Source organism: Eubalaena glacialis, chromosome X, assembly GCF_028564815.1.
Source record: "Eubalaena glacialis isolate mEubGla1 chromosome X, mEubGla1.1.hap2.+ XY, whole genome shotgun sequence".
Classification (NCBI taxonomy): domain Eukaryota; kingdom Metazoa; phylum Chordata; class Mammalia; order Artiodactyla; family Balaenidae; genus Eubalaena; species Eubalaena glacialis.
This window is the reverse complement of record NC_083736.1, coordinates 44,787,038-44,808,976: the sequence shown is the minus strand read 5'-3', so window position 1 is coordinate 44,808,976 and position 21,939 is coordinate 44,787,038. Positions and strand designations below refer to the sequence as shown.

The window sequence follows — 21,939 nt, the reverse complement described above, 5'->3', positions numbered from 1 at the left end:
CACTTGGTTGTCCTTTCCCTCTGAATGGAGACACTGAATGTGTCTGCTTGGGCAGAACCCTCCTGGAGGGGAGTCAGAAACCTTATGTGAATCTGCAGTTTGGTGTGAGTGAAGCTACCTCTCTCTGGATCTCCCTTATCTAACAAGACATCCCCAAGACAGCATCTTTCAGGCCTCTGCTGAGATTAAGAGCCCTAAGAGTCACTGAAAATTTACAACTCATAAGGAAAGTGGCCAGCTTAATTTGTTCCTTCACTGCATCGTTCCTTTAATCATGTATGGAAGCACTGAGCTAGCTGCTAGGGATACAGTGGTAAACCAGGCAGACATGGTCCCTGCCCCCATGGAGGGCCCAGCCTAAAAGAACCATCCCATCTGGTCTCGCCATGGTCTTCCCCCTGGATAATCAGTATGGACTCTGACCACAGACTCAGGCAGACCTAAATTCCTGGTAGTGCCTGGACCATATCTAGAACCTGTTGCTAGACAGGAAGGGACATGGGTTTCTGAAGTACACACACTCAATATCCTCTCCCTAGGGACAGAGCGTCACCCCCTGCCCTAACCAGCCTCTTCTGAAAAGCCTTTCTAAATTTGCAGAATCCCCACACTAAGAGTTCTGCCTCCATAAGGTGGAAACCAGAAGTCAGCCGAGGGAGAGGTGTGAGCCCTGGGCTCCACCGATCAGATGTTCCCCATCAAGACTTCAGGTCAGGACTTCCCTGGTGGCACAGTGGTTAAGAATCCGCCTGCCGATGCAGGGGACACGGGTTCGATCCCTGGGCCAGGAAGATCCCACATGCCACAGAGCAACTAAGTCTGTGTGCCACAACTACTGAGCCTGCACATCCTAGGGCCCGTGAGCCACAACTACTGAGCCCCCACGCCACAACTACTGCTCCCACGTGCTGCAACTACTGAAGCCCACACGCTCTAGGGCCCGCGTGTCGCAACTACTGAGCCCGAGTGCTGCAACTACGGAAGTCCACGTGCCTGGAGCCCGTGCTCCGCAACAAGAGAAGCCACCGCAATGAGAAGCCCACACACCGCAACGAAGAGTAGCCCCTGCTCACCGCAACTAGAGAAAGCCCGTGCGCAGCAACAAAAACCCAACGCAGCTTAAAAAAAAAAAAAAGACTTCAGGTCAGCTGGAGATTATCATACTAAGTGAAGTAAGTCAGAAAGAGTAAGACAAATACCACATGATATCACTTACATGTGGAATCTAAAATATGACACAAATGAACTTATCTAAGAAACAGAAACAGACTCACAGACATAGAGAACAGACTTGTGGTTGCCAAGGGGGAGGGGTGGGAGAGGGAAGGATTGGGAGTTTGGGATTAGCAGATGCAAACTACTATATATAAAATAGATAAACAACAAGGTCCTACTGTATAGCACAGGGAACTATATTCAATATCCTGTGATAAACCATAATGGAAAAGAATATAAAAAAGAATACATGTATGTATAACTGAATCACTTTGCTGTACACCAGAAACTAACACAATGTTGTAAGTGAACTATTCTTCAATAAAATTTTTTTTAAAAGACTTCGGGTCAGGAGAGAGAAACAAGTAAGGAGACAATCATCCAGTGGAATCCATGCCTGGTGAAATGGTAGAGCATGGCTGAGAGATGCCGAGTTTTCACAAGCAACTGTAGTAGATGTTCCAATGGCACAGTCCTGGGTTCAGCCTCAGCAGTACCTGTCCCCAGAGGAGGTGGATTGCACCAACTTCTGACTGCCTAGCCCCCAAGCCAGATACTCTCACCTGTTGGAGATTTCCTTGTGCTCTACCTAATAGCAGTTTTAAAAAATCCCTTTTCTACCTAAAGAAGCTAGAATGGGTTCTGTCGCTTGCAACTAAGAAGGCTGATGGATAAAGAGAGGCTTGAAAACGAACAGAAAACCAGTCAATGCGCTGTTTCTCATCGACACTTTCAGGGCTGGGAATCCAAATGGGAAGCAATGAGTAGAGGACAATAAGTCTCATCTAGCTACCTATTTAGAAAGTTGTTTGTTTGTTTGTTTATACTCTTTTTCAATTTTAAAAGTCATAGGTCCGCCACCCTCACTAAGGCCAGAACTCATACACTCACCTACCCAAAGGGTTGAAAAGATGCTTCTTATTGGCATTGACATTCCTGCATGGCATACACTGACCACAAGGTGGCAAAAGAGATTATCACATCCAGCCATCCTGTCTTCCTCCGCATCATTATTGCACTAAAGAGAACATTTATTGAGCACCTAGTGTGTGCCAGGAACTGTTCCAAGGGGTTGAATGCATTTAGTCATTTACCCCTCACAGTAATGCTGTGAAATAGGTACCATTTCATATGTGAGGAAACAGGTATGCAGATATCTGTCTGTGTGTCTGTCTATCCTCTAGCTCATCTTTCATTTATCTATCTATATATCATTTATCTATATCCATTTTCTATCATCTGTATTTACAGATCAATTTATCATCTATATCTTTTGATTTAAAGTTTTCTTTATTATAAAAGTAACACATGCTCATAGTAAAAATATTCAAATGATAATGATTGGTAAGAATTTTTAAACTCTCCTCTTCTGCCTTCCCACCACCCCAGTTACACTGCCTAGTGATAACTACTGTTAACAGTTTCTTGTGTTCTTGTCCATAAATTTACATAGAAATGAAAATTGTGTACTCTTCCGTAATCATATACAATGAATATGCAAGCATATTTTATATGTACATCCTGCACACACACATACAGGAACCATATCCCACACACTGCTCTACAGCATATATCTCTGTTTAGCACTTCATCTTGGACATCAGATGCAGGCTGAGGCCACTGTTCCTGAGGACCTCGGGTGTGACACTGGCTGCACTCTCCTGTGCACTAGAGAGCAAGTAGTGTGGTCTGGTGTGCTAGAGCCCCAGGTGACAGTGAGTATTGGAGAGGAAGGGAGTTGACAGGCAGCAGGGTGTGGGGAGATGTGATGGGGTGTGAGGCAAGTCTGTGAGTGGATCACAAGTGGCTGGCCCTCACTTCTAGTGTAGTCGGGCCTCTATCCCTGGTCCTAGAAAAATTCACGTTTGGATACAACCAACATTCACTGTGCCTTTAGAACAGGCCTAGCTCTTTCCTTTGCACACTGCCATTTTTCATCTCATTTAATCTCTGTGGAATCCCTGTGAGGTAGGAATTATCTCCAGTTTACAGGCAAGAAAGCTGACACTCAAAGAGGATCATCTACATATTACAGGGAGACACATAGCTTTTAAGTAGAACCACAAGCCAACTCAGATCTTTTGATTCTCATTCAGGGCACTGTCCACTGCACTTCACCAAAGGCCTCTAGGGAGAGATTACCTTGCATCTCATGCGGTATTCCGGGAGTACAGGCTTTGTGTCCCCTTATACAACCCTGATTTTCCTCCCCTGTACTTCCCTTCATCCATGTATCCTCCCCCAGCCCTGCGGGGCCAGGCACGGAAGGGTAGCCAAGTCCAGAAACGCCCCTGGGGCTGGGAAATGGCCCCCCAGAGGCCGGGTCCTGAGGAGCGCTGGCAGAAGCTGTGATAGGCCATCATCTCTGAGACTGAGCGTGTCCCCATCCCTGTCCCAGGCTCCCCGCCCACCCCAGGTTCTGCTCTGCCCCATAAGGATGAAGCCCCAGCTCCATTCTGGGACAGGCCTGGACCCCAGATGCAGAGGGGCAGAGCTCCCAAGGCCACCGGGCCCGAGGAGGCATGTCCCACGCCCATCTTATCGGCGCTCTGCACAGTCTGTGCCTGCTTCTCGCCTCCTCGTCACCTTTTCCTCGGGCTCCCAAGGCCAAGGGTGGGCTGAGGGTTTGGCAGCCGGCCTTTTGGCCCAGCAGACGCCGAGCCGCCCCGGGAGCAGTGGGAGGAACGAGGCACAACAAGGCCATGCCTACTGCTGCCATCTCCCCTACAGCTGAGAGCGGGGCCTGAACCACAGGACACTGTCCCAAGACCCTCAAGCCCTAGCAGAGACCCGGGTCGGGCAGCAGGTGGGAGGGGCGGGAAAGCAGCTTTTCCATCTGTGGAGCTACCGGTGGGGGCAGTGGGCGGCCACGCGTCTGGGAGGCGCTGCTGCGCTGAGAGCTGCTGGCAGTGGGCAGCGGCACCAAGGGGCCCACGAAGACTGAGCCCAGAACAAGCGGCTTAGGTCTTGGGCAGCTGGGGGATGTTGGGAAGCGACCGCAGGTGCTGGTCCCGGGGAGTGCAGCCCAGGGCAGGCGTCAGCACAAGGCTCAGGAGAAGCAGATAGCCCGTGCTCGAGAGTCAGGGAGACTGTGTTCCAGGGAGAGTCTGGCCCCTGAGTCCTGGTGATAGCTGGCCTTGGCCCAGTACACGCTGCACTGCCCGGCCCGTGGGGCTGTGCTGCCTGATTACATCGTGGCAGAGTTCCCCCTGGTTAGCGGGGGATATCACCCCTCCACCTGGCCCCTTCCTCCAGGTAGGGGGAAGTGCCTAGGCCTCCTGGGGTCAGCAGCAGGAGGTGGTTGTCAGGAATCAGGAGCCCCTAAGGAGGATAGGATGCCTGGTCCCCATCAGGTTGCCTCCATACTGGTACTCCCAGAGTGCCGGGAGGGTTGCCACTCCTCAGGTGAGGTAGACAGACAGGGGGTGCCATATCCTCCATGCTCTGGGGTTTTGTTTCACACACCAGGTCAAGAGGGACAGAACCACCACAGCTGAGGTCCCAAGAGCTGCCCTGGTGCCTCCCCTTCCTAAGCCTACTCTTGCTTCAATTTCTTGAAGCACCCCAGCATCTTTCCAACAAATGCCTGCCCTTTGTGGCCTGCAATGAAACACTAAAATTGGTTCCTTGCTTTCATGAGGCACCAGTTTAATGGACTCTTCCCATCCATCTGGCATTTCTCTCCTGCCCCCAGAGGACAGATACGGAAACTGAGCATAGCATCCAGGTTATATTAGGTTTCCTTGTATCTTACAGCAATCCAGTGCGTGGTGATGGACTGGGAGGGGTAAAAACCTGAAGGAAGGACCAATATCAGTGCTAGGTTACCCTAAAGACCAACTAAGCAAGTGTTTAGCTCACCAGCAGGAAGGGGGCTCCCAGCAATGAGAAAGAGATTGTTAGAAACATTTGATACTTGAATTTGATATTCAAAGAAACAGCAAAATCAACATCATGGGGGAAATATAAAAACTTTACCATCAATTTTTATCATGAAATGTATTGATACATGGCAAGTGTAAATGAGAGCACTCCATAATCTTTCTGAGCCTCACAGCCTCTAAGGATCTTAATGTGACCCCGGCAGAATGTCTTCAGGCCTGGCTGTACCCTGGCCAAGGAGGGGAATCAAATGAGAGCTCCTGCTTCCCCTGATAGGGGTTCATGTGCACCTCAGAACACAAGATGGCTGCAAAGTAAGTGACCACAAGCTTCTCTCTGAAAATATTTTAAATTTAATAAAAGATCTTTATTACTTTAGAAAAGCAAATATAATCATGGTCAAAATTCAAAAACCATAACAGGGTATAAAGGAAAAAGTAGAAGTCCTCCTATCTGCTTTCTAATCTTACCCATTCCTCTACTCAGAGAAATTTACATAGCCTTCATGTTACTGTGGAAAGATGTCCTGTTCCTATCCAAAGCCAACCCCTCCAATCGTGCTTGGATCCCTCCCCTATGGCCTTATCCTTCCATCCTCTACTGGACCATTCTCACCAGCACACAAACATGCCTTAATATCACTCTACCAAAAAATAATCCCCCCTTGACCTTGTGCCAGCCTCCCAGCTAAACTTCCATTTCCTTCTTCTTTACCATCAAAGCTCCTCAAAATACATTTCTATAACATCAACAAAACCAAAAGACAACCTACTGAATGGGAGAAAATATGTGCAAATGATATGACTGATAAGGAATTAATATCCAAAATATATAAACAGCTCATACAACTCAACATCAAAAAAAGAAATAACCCAATTAAAAAATGAGAAGATCTAAATAGACATTTCTCCAAAGAAGACCTACAGATTTGTAACAGGCACATGAAAAGATGCTCAACATCACTAATTATTAGAGAAATGCAAATCAAAACAATGAGCTATTAACTCACACCTATCAGAATGACTATCATCAAAAAGACCACAAATAACAAATGTTGGCAAGGATGTGGAAAAAAAGGAACCCTCTTTCACGGTTGGTGAGAATGTAAATTGGTGCAGCCATTACGGAAAACAGTATGGAGGTTCCTCAAAAAACTAAAAACAGACCTACCATATGATCCAGCAATCCTACTCTTGGGTATTTAACAGAGAAAAATGAAAACACTAATTAGAAAAGACACATGCACCCCAATGTTTATAGTAGTATTATTTACAATAGCTAAGATACAGAAGCAAACTAAGTGTCCATCAACAGATGAATGGATAAAGAAGATGTGGTATATAATTACAATGGAATATTACTCAGCCATAAAAAAGAATGAAATAATGTCATTTGCAGCAACATGGATGGACTTGGAGGGTATTATTCTTAGTGAAATAAGTCAGACAAAGACAAATGCTGTATGATATCACTTATAGTTGGAATCTAAAAAATACAACAAACTAGTGAATATAACAAAACAGAAACAGACTCACAGACACAGAGAACTAATGGTTACCAGTGGGGAGAGGGAAGTGGGAAGGGGCAAGATAGGGGTAGGAGATTAGAAGGTGCCGATTACTATGGATAAGATAAATAAGCTACAAGGATATATTGTACAGCACAGGGAATATAGCCAATATTTTATAATAACTATAAACAGAGTATAACCTTTAAAAATCGTCAATCACTATGTTGTACACCTCAAACTTACATTGTACATCAACTGTACCTCAATAAGAAATACATTTCTATGATGACTATCTCCACCTGCTCACCTCCCATTCTCACTTAATCCTCTTCAGTCAGGCTTTTCTCTCTATAACTCCCACTAAAATGGCTCTTATCAAGGTCTCTGGTGACATGTCTTGCCAAACTAACCATAAATTTCCTTACACCTTTCTTGCATGACCTCTCGCCAGCATTTCAAATTGTTGACCATTTATTATTCCCTTAAACACTTTATTTCCTTTAGATTTTGATACCTCACCTAGTTTCTTCCTACCTCTCTGGCGGTCCTTTTTCTCAATCCTTTTCTTTGTAGGTTCTACCTTTTGTAGAGTGCTCCAAGGCCCTGCCCGTGGCTCTATTCTATGTAATCTCTCCCTAGGTGAGTTCCTGTGGACTCATGGCTTCAAATGCTATCTATAACCTTAATGAATTTCAAAGTTACTAAATTCATTATATCCAAATGCCTACTGACAACAGGACAACAAGACAATAGGCAATAAGTAACACATTTTAAAGAGCAGATGATACGTCTCCTCACCTTGCTAGCCTAGCCAGTCTACATAAAGACGAGTAGAAGTTTGAAAAGTCCTTAAACAGGGATTTGTTGAAATAAAATACCTAAATTGTGAGTTGTCAACTTAGTGAGGGCTGATGTGAAATGAATCCTCTCTACACTAAGTTGGAGGGAGGGTAAATTACCCACCCCATTTGAAACCAAATGAATTGGGATCCAAGAGATACACTGAAAGACATTTGAAATATATTTAAAAGGGAAGGCTGGCATCCCACCAGCTGTATGCTCACTGAGTTGTAGAAAATCAGAAACCCATTCTAGTGCTGCAACCAGAATGAAATGTGATGACCAAGTTTTTAGGGCTTGAAGTATATCCCCTGGAAACAGGAACCTGGTTTTTGCCTAGAGAAGTTTCAGAGAGAAAGGCTTGTAGAGCTGCCAGTGATAGCTGGGAGAAAAGAAACCACAGCCTAGGGACATGCTCTACTACCACTATGTAGGTATGGCAAGAATGAACTAGTTTCCTATAGGTCAAGTGGAGGCTGAGGAAGGCAGCAAGACTTGAGCCATTGCCCAAGGGTTCCTTGCCTTCTCAGGGCAAGGGGACCATAGCACTAAAATCTTGTGAGGTGTAGGTGCAGGATAGGAACATGAAGTTAGGCAGAGTATACCACTCACATTCAACAACTGAATACACATTCTTTTCAAGCACGTATGGAATTTTTTACAAAAATTGACCATATGCTGGGTCATAAAACACATCTCAACAAATTCCAAAGAACTGAAATACAGTGTATATCCTCTCACACATAATTGCACTGAAAGGAGTTACGTATTGAATATGTTGTTGAATACAGAGTTTTATATATTTCCAGCAGCTAAAATTTGTTATTTACGACGTACAAATCTTACATATCCTTACTGATATCTCCTTGTGGTTTTGCCAATTTTTCCATCACATTTTGAAGCCATGCTATTAGGTTCATACTTAAAACTGTTAAATCTTCCTGATAAATTCAATTTTTCTATATGAGGTATCCCTTATTTCTAGAAATGCCTATTTATCTCAAAGCCTATTTTTAGTTATTCTGTGTAGAATATCATTTGCCCATCCTTTTATTTTCAACTTTTCTGAATTCTTATGTTTTAGCTGTATCTCTTCTAAACAGTTATATCAGTTATTTGTGCTGCATAACAAAAAGTTAGAAAGTGCTCAATGTTTAAAAGTTAAGAAATACACTTAGAAGTAATCCAAAGTCCAAAGAAATCAGAATGAAAATTAGAACATACTTTGAGTTGAGTAACAAAAATACTACATATCAAAACTTGTGAGATGAAGCTAAAGCCCTATTTAGAGAGAATATTATAATTTTAAAGTATATCTTTAAAAGGCTGAAAATTAATGAGCCAAACATCTTAAGGAGTTAGAAAAAGAACAGCAGATTAAATAGAGAACGAAGAAAAGAAATAATAAAGGTGAGAAATGAATCAGAATAGGGTCAACATAGCCAAAAATTGGTTTTATTTTGAAAAGACTAGAAAAAAAATCAGTAAACCTCTGGGGAGGCTGATTTAAAATGCAAGAGAGAAGGCACAATTTATCAGTACTAAGAATGAAAATGGCAGTATCATTACAGATTCTGCAGACATTAAGAGGATAATGAGAGGATATTATGGACAACTTCGTGTAATGAAAATTTAGATAACAAAGCCAAAATCCTATAAAAATAAAACTTACCCAAACTGACTGAAGAATAGAAAATAAGATATCGATTCATTAATTAAAAACTGTCCTAAAAAGAACTCCAGGCCCAGATGGCCTCACTGACAAATTCTATCAAACATTTAAGAAATATTTCCAATGTTAGATGAATTCTACCAGGAAATAGAAAAAGCAGCTATCTACATCAACTCACTTTATAAAGCTAGAATAACCCTTGATATCAAAACTCAATATGGAGGGACTTCCCTGGTAGTCCAGTGGTTAAGACTCTGTGCTCCCAATGCAGGGGGCCCAGGTTTGATCCCTGGTCAGGGAACTAAATACTGCATGCCACAACTAAAGATCCCACATGCCACAACTAAGACCCGGTGCAGCCAAATAAATAAATTAATTAATTGAAAAAAGCAATATGGAGAGTACATTAAAAAACTATGGGCCAATCTAACTCATAAACAAAGATGCAAAAATCCTAAACAAAACATTAGGAAACGGAATCCAACGATACAGAAAAAGGACAATATATCATGACTCAAATTGGGTTTTTTTCTAGGAATGCCACATTAACAGATTAATGGAGAAACATCGTAAGATCGCCTCAAGAGATGAGGAATGAGTGTTGATAAAATTCAACAAATATTCATGGTAAGTACTCTTAGCAAACTAGGAATAAAAAGGAACTTCCTTAATCTAATAGAAGAGATCTAATAAAAACCTGTAGTGTACATCATAGTGAAATGTTGAAAGTTTTCCCTTTGAGGTCAGGAATATGACAAAGATGTCTACTATCATCGCTTCTATTCAACACTGTACTGAAAGAGTCCAGCCAGTGTCATAAGGTAAGGCAACAAAAGGTAGAAAGATTTAAAAGGAAGAAACAAAACTGTCATTATTTGCATGCAGTATGATTGGGTATGTAGAAAATCCAAAAGACTGTAGACATAAACTGTTAGTATAAGTTTAGCAAAGTTGCCAGACACAAAATCATTATACAAAAATAAATAGCACTTCTACTGACCAGCTCTAAACATAACATGAAGAGTCTTTTGAGATACCACTTACAATAGTATCAAGTTCCTAGGAATAGACTGAACCAAAGATGTGCATGATTTCTTCCGAGAAAACTGTAAAACTTTATTGAGAGAATTTAATAAGCCAAATTATCAATATAACAACAGCATTTATGGCTTCAGCTTGTCTTCTTTTTAACTTATGACTGTCCAGCACCTAAAACATAAACATAACAGTTGTACATTACTTAGCAGAACTTTACTTAGACAATAAAAAAGGTACACAAAGGACACTACAGTTTTGGTTTTATAACATGAAACTAAAACCAGAACCCTAACAACTGCACAGGCTTCTATGCTACATGCACATTTTCAGGCATATGAGCACTAATTTTTTAAATGCATCATTCTTTTTGGTGGTATGAAGAAACATAGATTTCTCAAGCCCAGAACAAATTAAATCCTATGAGCCTATTTAAAGATAATTTAAGTAGAGAGCAAAAACTGCCAGTGATTTCAGTTAAAATAAAATCAACCTAACAAAAAACTCCAAGAAGCAAAACAAGCAAGCAAACCCAGTGTTATTCAAATGCATCAACTTTAAGTATCCTTCTAATTACATATATTAGTTCAAATAATAATGTCATACTTGGAACTGTTCAAAGAGAAGACAAAGAACAGCATTCCATTGGTTTGTCTCTTTTGTGCAAAAGTACTTCAATGATCCAGCTCAACCTTTATATGGCCTATATATAGAAAGGTGGCATTTGTTCCATTCACACCTGTTGTCCTGGAGTAACCAGTAATGGCACTCCCTTTAACTCTCAAGAGTATCCCAGTTTGGATGATAAAAATTACATGGTCACACTAGTTTTAAGCCACAACCATCATATATAACATTAAAATGTGAGGAAAAATACTACCATTTCTCAGCCTGGCTCACAATTTCAAAAACAACAAACCAACCTGGAAAAGCCAAAACATACAGATCCATATTATTTTTTGGCATCTAAAAGACAGTGATTTTTGAGAAACAGTTCTGGCAAATTAAAAAACAAAACATCAATACTATTGTATTGTTTAGATATCCAATTAGCACTGGGGTACGTTAATTTATGTACTTTAAAAAGTATTTGATCATTTGCCTTGGGTTTTAAAGGACTTCTACTCCAAAGTAATAATACTTTCATGTTTTATAATTCAACAACATGGACTTGGCAATTCATTTCTTCCTGATACTGTCTTTGAATCAAGCATTTGGTGTCTGAACTACCTTTCAAATAATGTGTGTGTGCGATTTGCTATTAAAGTATAAAAATATTGTAGAAAACAACTACTCCATGACTTGCATTCTTAATAGGTAACATACCTGCTTCTGGAATTTTAGCAGGCACTAGATTAGGTGGAATCTTCCCCTTCACGTCAGGGTCATCTCCGTGCTCACCCCCAGTCTCTTCCAGACCCATTTCCTGGCTTGCACCTTCCAATTCAGGTTGATATAAATAGAGAGTTATTAATATAAGTGGTAAACCATAAATTAATGTTATTAAATAAAGCACTGTAGGTTAGTATTATAATAAATGTGATGCATAAGAATGCAATAAGCACTAAAGAGTTTTTTGCTAGAAAATGAAGTTGTGTTTCTCATATATTACCTCCTCTATGAAGCATGTTTTTTTCTAAAACTGTTTAAAACAAACTTAGTTGTCACGTTTGTAACCTATATACATGTCTATTATTGCACTTATTTCATCAGATCAGCTGTTTACGTGAATTTCTCTGACAAGAGAAACTCAAGATAGAAATTGTGAACTCAAGACAGAAATCATTCTCATTTGTATTTACATCCTTAGCACCTAGTACATTACCTACCACCAAGCAGGCCTCAATAAATGAGTGAAAAAAAAAGTCTTTAAAAATAGCAAGATGAGACAAACCCAAACTGAAGAACATTTTACAAAACAGCTGGTTTGGACTCCAAAAGATGTCAATCTTTTGGACAAAGAAAGACAAAGAAATATTGAGGTACACTTCCAGGTTAAAGGAATCCAAAGAGAGATGACAACTAAATGCAACGGGTAGTCTTGGATTGGATCCTGGATCAGGAAAAAATAATGCTCTAAAAAACATTACTAGACCAACTGACTACATATTAGATAATAATGTTTTCTCAATGTTAAATTTCCTGAATTTGATCACTGTACTGGGTTATGTAAGAGAATACCCTTGTTTTTAGGAGACACATTGAATTACTTAGAGAGTAAAGAGTTGTATTTGAAATTTACTCTCAAATGGTTTGGCAATAATAATATGTATGTTAATACCTAAAGCAAGGACACTATATGGCAAAATATTAGCAATTGCTGAATCAAGGTAAAGAGGATACAGAAGTACACTGTGCTTTCTTATAACTTTTCTGTACTTTTAAAAACTTTTCTAAGTAAAAAGTTAAAAAGAATATGTGACAACTAAATTACGGCTCAGGAAGACAAAAATATTGAAGACTTTAACAGCAACTAGGAAAGGATTTCATTTTTTATTTCTCTGCATTATGAAAAACTTTTTAAATTACAATCTAAGAGCTAACCAGAATATATCTAGGTTTGCTCAAACTTTTGATGCAATGACTTAACCCTGAAAACAACATTCCAAAAAGATCAAGTTTAACTAGAAAAATAGTGTATAATTTTGTCTACATTTAATGCTGCTTCCTTTGATTTGCTAATTTAGAGCCTTGGGAAGGACTGTATTTTCCAAGAATGCCAAATAATTTAAAACATAGGTGGGTAAAATGCTGAAAGAGGGAAAACTTATCACAGAGAGGGACTGCAGTCAGCTGCAAAGTATACCTTTCCCTTACCAAACAGGTTTCCAGCCAATTTTCAGGGAACCCTTCATACCTGTTACTAGTATAACATCATAAATGAAATACAAATTGCCTCTCCATCCCCCTTCACCTTGAGCCACAGAAGTTCCTCCTTCTTTCTCTTGTCCAGGTTCGATATCCACATTCTCAGTTGGTGGTTCCTTTTGTTGAGATTTTTTGCCACCTAGTTTTGGGGCCTTGGGAGAGGGTAGGTGCAAATAAGAAGTATTGTTATTAATACTATAACAAGAGAAGGCACAAATATACATACTACATGGACGTAACTAATCACCAATCTGAAGAGGCTTTTCCTATATCTTTATCCGTAAGTACTCTTAATAAAGTTACTCTTCCTATATAGAAAATAATCTAAGAAAGGAGTTATCCGCAAGGACCAATAATTCTGGAAACCATTTTCATCTTTTCTGGGCTGTGTGTTATTTGTTAATTAATAAGCACAACAGGGAAGTCATAGAGACGATTTCCAGGCTCATATCAATATACACATCCAGGTAATGCCAGAATATAAGTCTACTTGCTCAATGTCTCAGTCATGAAATTCATTTTTCAACCATTCTCAGCAAGATAGCCCTTTATACAACAGACGTAAATTGGTTCAACAATTTTTTTGATTTTCTTTTATTAATTTCTGCCAAGGGAAGTAAGATATTAAAGCACTCACAACCACAGGTTCAACCGTATCAGAAGACTCTTGACCATCTCCCCTTCCTCTAGATCTTGATCTTACTCGTCCACTCATATTTCACACTGAAAGCAGAAAATGGTGACCTGGAGAATGTAATTTTAAAAGACTACTGGACTATTACCATGCTGACTGGAAATTCTTTTTTACATCTGGTGAGATTTCCAAAGTAAGTCTTGAATTAATAATAACTGCCTGCTTGCCAATAACATCAAATAAGGCTGTCAGCAAACCCCTTTGTTTCTCTCACAGCCAATTTGGCAGAGAAAGGACCTTCAAGTACTTGATTGAAAAAAAAAAAAAAAAGGTACGACTTAAGAGATTCAGTTTCACTCCCGAACTCTCCAATATGGAGAGATTTTGTAATATACAGCCACGTCCAGCTTCCCACTGCTGACTCTGGATTCTGTGCTCTGTCTGTAGTTCCAGGGCCTCCAGGACCCAGATACCGCAAAAAACGCCGCCATGACTCGCTCTACCTTCATCTGACCCCCCTGACCTCCACCGCCCACCGCCCTCCCTTTCCTGCCACCAGGACGAGAGCTATGGTGGCCATGACACCTGTGGCGAGAAGGACGACGACCTCGAGGACCTTCCTCCTCAGAGGCCATAAATCGCACCGCCTGACCCTCCCGAAGCCCGCTGGCTCCCCCTCACACGCACGCACACTTAAACTCCAGGCAGGACAGATCTGTGGACCTACCTGGTGAGTTTCACCAGGCAGAAAAAACCGAGACGTTAAGACGCAACCTTCACAGCTACGCACGCAAACTCCGTCGCACACGCCGCACAAGGGCCGACGGGAAGGCGCGCAGCCCTGGGCATGCGCACTGCGTCTCGCGTGTGCCGCATGGGCTGGTTTCCCCGCCCCCCCCCCCAACCACGGACCAAGGAGTCCCGGATGTGTGGTCTGTCTGCAGTTCTGGTGCCTCCAAGGCTCAGATACCTCAAGTAACGCCCCCAAGCCTCTCGCAACTTTCAACTGTCCCTCTCCCCTCTGTGGCCCACCGTTCTCCCTTGCTCCGCCCCACCACAAAGGGCCATAGCCACGATGCCTGTAGAGAGAAAGACGACGACCTCAAGGACCTTCCTCCCGGGAGGCCAAGTATCGCGCTGCGCCCACCCGAATCCCGCTGGCTCACACTCATTAACATCTATTCACACTTACACCAGCTGTGACACAGCTGAGAGCCTGGTGGAGAATCAGAAAGGGAATGAAAATGCTACCTACCTTTCGTTGCCACTTAAACGCGACTTCTGCGGAGTCGTCTCCACCTGCCAAGCCCAAGCCTCGGAGGTAAGCAGGGTAACTCCCACACGCAGACGCAGTAATGTGTGTGTCACGTGGGCTGTGGTTGCAGCCCTCTCAGACCAGGTAGAGGCTCCGCCCTGCCTGGAAGAGAGTGTTGCTTCCCAGTCCCAAAAGGGACTTTGTCTTTCCCTTCTCCACACCAAAAATCTTTCATTTCTTCTGTATCTAGAATGTTCCCAGCCCTGATTGAACTCTCCAAATTCTCCTCTCAGTGAGGCTGCTTCAGTGGCTCTCATGAGAGTCTTTAGTCTCCCCAGAGATGAGTGAAAGCTTTTAGGGTCTGAAAGAGTACAAAGGCATTTTTAAGCACGAGAGGGATCCAGAAAATGTAAAAAAAAAAAAAAAGGATTAATAAATCCAAATACATAAGCCTTAAAACATACTGTGACCCGACATTTCTACTTCTAGAACTTTAAGTTAAGGTAACTGTATTGGATGTGAACAAAGATTTAGATACATGGGACTTCCAAAGCAGCTTAATTTATAAAAGCATGGTCACGGACTGGCTATAGAAGTAAACCGAGGCACATTTGAAATATGGCTGCCCATCAAAAAGAATGCTGAATGTTTGCTGTCACAGTGGTGCTGCTCACATTGTTACTAACTAGAAACAGCCGGTTATGGAGCATTGCGTATGTGCAGCATGATCCCAGAAGAAGTGGGAGGCTTTGGAGAAGTTCACCAGCACTACCACACAACCAACCCTCCTCTCAGATAGTAAATATGCTGTGTTTTCCTGAAGTCAGGAGCTTCCAGGGCTCTAAAGACATCTGGTTTTCCAAGGGTAACCCAGCAGATAAAATGCAGCCCTCGGGGTTGTAGGTCTTCTGCACCTGGTGCATCTCAAAGGGTTTCGACATCACCTAGGTGGTGTGGTCCTCTGCTGTCAGGGAAGGGGTGGGGGGAGGGGAGGGGGAGGACAGCAGCCCACTGCTCCTGCTTTGGGCGAACAAAGGTAGGTGGGTACCTGCAGGACAGGAAGGAGTTTGCCCGGCCTTTCCCTACCCCTCCCCCCCAAAAAAACCCCTTTTCTGTACTTGCATGTCCAGGACAGTTCCCAGGCCCTGCAGGTTACCTTTAGAGAAGCACATATTCTTTGAGAGTTAGAAAGATCCCTGTGGCAAAAATAGAATTGCCACATCCCTCCCTTCCTCCCTCCCTCTCCCCCATCCTCTCATACAGACAAGCTATAGAGTTAGAGTCAAGTAAAAATATATAATTCTTCCTTGATCTCACCAATCAGGGATAACCAGTTTTAATATCTAATCAGGAGCTACTTCTACAATTCAGATTCTTATGTGTATGAAATAAAGATTTATTGAGAAGGACTGAGTTCACATTGTCTTTAATCAGCATAAACTGTGGGTGCTAACCTCAGTCTGTTTCTCCTCATACGAAGCACTTTCATTGGCTCTTAGTCATTTCTTCTAACCTCCTTGAAAGGCTATCTGCAGCCCAGCTCCCTGACCTTGGGGCTTTGTCTATATGCAGCAGCTGTGTTCTCTGAGTAGGATCAAGTTTCTCCAGGACACTGCGAAGAAGTTAAAGGGAAGATGGGGTCCTTTCTGTGTGAGAGCTTGGAGTCTGAACTGAAGAAGAAACCCTGACTTGCCCAGTGCCGCAAGCCTTCCTGGGTAACCTCATCCTCAGGTAGTATTAGTGCAGAGCACGCTCTCTCACCAAGGACAATTGGGTACTCCCAAGCCCTTGTTTGTATCATTGTGATGATTGTAGATATCATTTCATTTTGTTTTATGACACAAGTGATACCTGCTCCTTACAAATAATTCAGTCATGAAGAATTGGCCAGTGCCACTGTCTGTCATTATTTAAATCCCAGTATAAGTTCACCCAACTCTGGGTAGAATTAACGCTTGGCAATAATGGTGTTGCTAGGTCCCCTGAGGGGGGCCACAAGGCATCCCCTCCTGTCCCTCCACGCTCCCCTTCCTCACGTTAGCAGAAAAAAAAAAAAAGGATGTACCTTTTGTACATCCATTTGCCACAGAGATGATTATCAAGAGTGGGAACTGGCAGCTGTGCCCAGTGTGAAGTGGAGCAGGTGTCAAGGTCAAGGCCCAGGTGGTGCATGGGCCGAAGGTGAGCTCTGTGCAGACTGTTCAGAAACCCAATGGGAGAAATATGGGAAATGCTACCTGGGCCAGCTGTGAACGGGACGCACAGACACGAGGCTACGATAAAGCTGTGGTGAGGTGGCAGCTGTGGCTGTGCGGTGGGTGGGATGATGACCCGGCCCATTTCCAGTACCTGGAGGAAGGAAAGATTCAGGGTTACATGCTGACCACAGGTGTGTGCTCCAGAGGGAGACGATGGTGGTCGGGAGTACTCTGACCTTCTGGCCTCGGGTACCAGCCCTGTGGATCTGGGGACGGGCCAGACCTGGGAGAGTTACTACCCGCAACCATCACCCTCACCTGAAGTTGGGGAAAATCCCAACAGCCAGCATTGTAGAGAGAGAGCAGTAGAGGGTGCATGAGGGGTGTCTTTGTTGAGCCCCAACAGCTTGTGCAACCCGTCCCCACCCCATTAGATGGTGGGGAGGAAGCAGGTTTAGAGGTTCGTGAGAAACTCCTAATACTCTCAGTGTCTCTCAGTTAGTAATGCACTAAGCACCCTTTCCCAGCAATCTGCCTCTTGGAACTCATCCTAAAGGTATATTCATCCAAGTAGACTGCAGTAAATACACAACAGTTGCAAAAGTGAAAACTCAAAAGTGCCTGTGTGTTCAGCAATGTACTTGCTCATATGAATTACAGTAAAACTAGACCATGGAAGTTTTGCAGCCCATGAAGAATTAGATAAATTAACATGTATTGATATAGAATGATATCTGTTAATTAAAGTTAAGTAGTACAAAAAAGGCTGTAGAACACTCTAGTGTGATTCTATGGTTTTAAGCAAACACATGACTATGTGTATGTATTTGATTTGTTCATGGTCTTTTTAATATTGTAGGTAAAATTGGAATGAACATCTTATACTTGTGCTGTGGCATGCTTTTCTCATACTTTCTTAGGATGTATTCCTGGAAATTGAATTGCTAGGTGAAAGGAAAGTGGGCGTTTAAACGTTTTTAATGTGTATTGCTAGATGACTCAAAGAAGTGAGAAACCATTTTACACTCCAGCTTGCGTACAAGAAGCCCTGTTTTCTTCCAACCTTGCAATTGTTGGGTATAACATTAGTTCTTTTTCTGCTATTCTGATGGACACTAGTATCTGAATTTGCATTATTATAAATAATAAGCTTTAACATTATTATTCAAGTAATTCATGCTCATAGTAAAAAAAAAAGTAAAATTGGAAAGAGAATTAAGAATCAATCTTATAACTCGAGCATCCATTAAAAACCTCTCTGCCATTTTAGTGCATATAGTTACATATATATGTCTCACACATTCATTCTAGATTATCATCCATGCTGCAGCAAACATCCTCATGGATCATTCCCTACCCACTTCCTTAATTATTTCTTTAGGAAAAATAATCATACATAAACGAAAAGGGGCTTGAGAGTATTTCCAACTTGTCCCACATCACACCCTTGGCAAGGTATTCCAGGCATTAAACCTGTGTCTTTTTGCTCCAATTGCCTTTGCTTGTTTCTTTACATCGCTGACTGCTGGTTCCCTTGAATCCCTTAACTCAAGGAAAAGCTTAGCAACCCCATGACCACCATCCATGAGAGGTGATGTGGTGTAAGTACCCACGTGTGCGAGATGTAGCAGTCCCTGAAGGAACATAATGAGCTAAGTCATGGAACCTGGCAGGCCCTGACATGCTTGGCAACTGCAGAGGTCACTGAGGCTGGAGACTCAGGCTGCGGGTGAAAGGAGGATCTTTTCTTTGGTGTTCCTGACCAACAGCAGACCACAATGAGTGCACAAGTAGATTGTGAATATAAATATTCTGTGAGGTAATTTTTCTAAATCACTGCCTGGTAAACATGAAGGAAGTTTACATGATTGCAAAGGAACATTCATGTAAATCTTATTGATAAAGTATATGATTTTAAACTTTGACTCCAACAATCTGCAAACTCCTTCAGATACTACACATGGACATTTAGTTGTTGCACACACACTCACATGTATTCAGATAGCTATTACTTAGTGGTGGCATATCTGGGCAATTCACCTGAAGTAGTGGAGAGGAAGGAAGGTTCTTGACAGCTCCATCACCCGAAGGAGTTGCCCTTTTTCCTCCCTCCTCCTTATCCAGAAGCCTCCAAGTTTGCCTTTCTATGCCAACTGATCCCAAAATTTTAATTGTGCTTTCAGTCTTTATTGATGGTGTTCAGGCTTCTCACCTGGCCTAGAAAGCTCATCTGCCTTTGGACTTCTCTCTCAGGTGAGTTTACTCTTAGGCACATATCCCCCAGTAGTCAGGCAATTAATCGGTAAGGGTACCGTGGTCACGCTGGCCTTTGCTGGCTCTTATGCCCCTGCCTGTATGCCTTTGCCAAAAATCAGTTGTCCGTATATTTGTGGGTTTATTTCTGGACTCTCTGTTCCATTGATCTATTTGTCTGTCTTTATGCCAATACTACACTATTGTGATATAGTTTTATAATAATTCTTGAAATCTTGTTTTGTCTAATCTAGGCCCTTTGCATATCCATATAAATTTTAGAATCAGCTTGTCAATTTCTACAAAAAAAAGAAGAAAGAACTGCTGGGATTTTGATTAAGAGTACATTAAATTTATAGATCAATTTGGGAAGAATTGCCACATTAACAATTTGGAATCTTCAGACCGATGAACAAGATATAATCTCTCCATTAACTTAGGTCTTAATTTTTTTTATATAAATTTATTTATTTTTGGCTGCACTGGGTCTTCATTTCTGCGTGCGGGCTTTTCTCTAGTTGCAGCGAGCAGGGGCTACTCTTTGTTACCATGCGTGGGCTTCTCATTGCAGTGGCTTCTCTTGTTGTGGAGCATGGGCTCTAATGCACGTGGGCTTCAGTAGTTGTGGCACGTGGGCTGAGTAGTTGTGGCTCGTGGGCTCTAGAGCACAGGCTCAGTAGTTGTGGCGCACAGGCTTAGTTGCTCCGCGGCATGTGGGATCTTCCTGGACCAGGGCTCGAACCCATGTACCCTGCATTGGCAGGCAGATTCTTAACCACTGCACCACCAGGGAAGTCCGACTTAGGTCTTAATTTCTCTCAGCAATATATTGTAGTTTTCAGTATACAGATCTTTCACTTCTTTTGTCAGATTTACTCCTATGTATTTCATGTTTTATGCTCTTGTAAATTGGTTTTTATTTCAATTTTGATTGTTGTTAGTATATAGAAATACAACTGATTTCTTTACATTGAGCTTGTTTCCTGTAACTTCGCTAGACTCACTTGTTGGTTTTAGTAGCTTTTAATTAGATTTAATCACACTTTCTATGAAAATGATCATGTCATCTGTGGATAGACAGTTTTACTTCTTTATTTCCAATCTGGATGCATTTTATCTCTTTATCTTGCCTGATTACACTATCTAGAACCTCGAGTACAGTGTTGAATACAAGTGGTAAAAGTGGACATCCCTGTCTTGTTCCTGATCTTAGGGCAAAACATTCTGCAGTGAGACAATCATATGGGTATTTTCTTTTGTAGTTTGTTAATATGGTGAATTTCATTGGTTTCTCAAACCAGCCCTGCATTACTGAGATAAATTCCATTCAGTCATGATGGAACATATTGTTAGAGTCAGTTTGTTAAAATCTTGTTTAGAATTTTTGTATCTATATTTATGAGGGATATTGATCTGTAGTTTCCTTTTCTATTAAGGTCTTTAGCTGGTTTTGGAATCCAGGAAATTCTGGCCTCATAGAATGAGTTGAGTAGGAAAGTATTCTTTCCTCTTCAATATTTTGGAATCATTTGTGTAGAATTGGTATTATTTATTCCTTAAATGTTTGGTAGACTTCTCCAGTGATGCCCTCTGAGTCTGGAGTTTTCTTTATGCAAACATATTTTCACTAAATTTTAATTTCTTTACTAGATAAAGAGTTATTCCGGTTTTGTATTCTTAAGTGAGCCTTGGTAGTTTGTATCTTTCAGATTGTCTGTTGTATCCTTGCTGATATTCTGCCTATATGTTCTATCCATTATTGAGAAAGGGATATTGAAATCTCAGACTATAATTGTGGATTTGTCTATTTCTCCTTGCAGTTCTATCAGTTTTAGCTTCATGTATTTTTTAGCTATTATTAGGTGCATAAACATTTAAGATTGTTAGAATGTCATGAACATAAATGTAAAAGTCCTCAACAAAATATTAGCAAATTGAATCTAGCAATATATAAGAAGAATAATACACCACAACTAAAAGAGGTTTATTCCAGGAATACAAGGCTAATTCAATATTCAAAAATCAGTCAATGTAATCCTCCGTATTAATAGTCTATAAAGAAAACCACATGGTCATGTCAATTGATGCAGTAGAAGCATTTGAGAAAATACATCCATTCATGATGAAAATTCTCAGCAGACTAGGACCAGAAGGAAACTCCTTGAATTTGGTAAAGGGTATCTACAAAAGAATCTACAACTAGCATCGTATTTTATGTTGAAAGACTGAATGCTTTCCTCCAAAGATCAGGAATGAGGCTCGCATGAGAATGTGAAGCTCTCAGGGGATTCCAAGGGACTCAGCCATGTGGGGTTCCCACCCTCTTGTAGGCTTTTCCTCTAGTAATACCACTAGGTTCACAAGAGAATCCAGAAAAGTTCCCCTGTGGTGCTGGCAAGGGGAGGAGAACAGCTTCTGTCAAAATCCCCCCAGACCCATTTCCCCTATCTCTCTTACAGAACATAAAAGCTTAATCTGCAGGCACTGGTAGAATTCTACTGCAACTAGGGGAAGGCAATGGAAACCATCAAGGAAACTTGGCCTATCATCTTCCCTATCATCCCTAAGTAACAAAAG

General features: G+C 41.8%; 1 protein-coding gene across 1 annotated transcript; it reads right to left on the bottom strand.

Annotated features, from left to right (window-relative positions):
* Positions 1-3,994: 3,994 nt before the first annotated feature.
* PAGE4 (PAGE family member 4) lies at positions 3,995-13,737 on the bottom strand. The gene is made up of 4 exons (XM_061178141.1): positions 13,660-13,737; positions 13,069-13,174; positions 11,481-11,606; positions 3,995-4,155 (listed from the first exon to the last, which is right to left on the bottom strand). Exons 1-4 carry the CDS (start codon positions 13,735-13,737, stop codon positions 3,995-3,997), a joined length of 471 nt encoding a protein of 156 aa, XP_061034124.1.
* Positions 13,738-21,939: the final 8,202 nt, after the last annotated feature.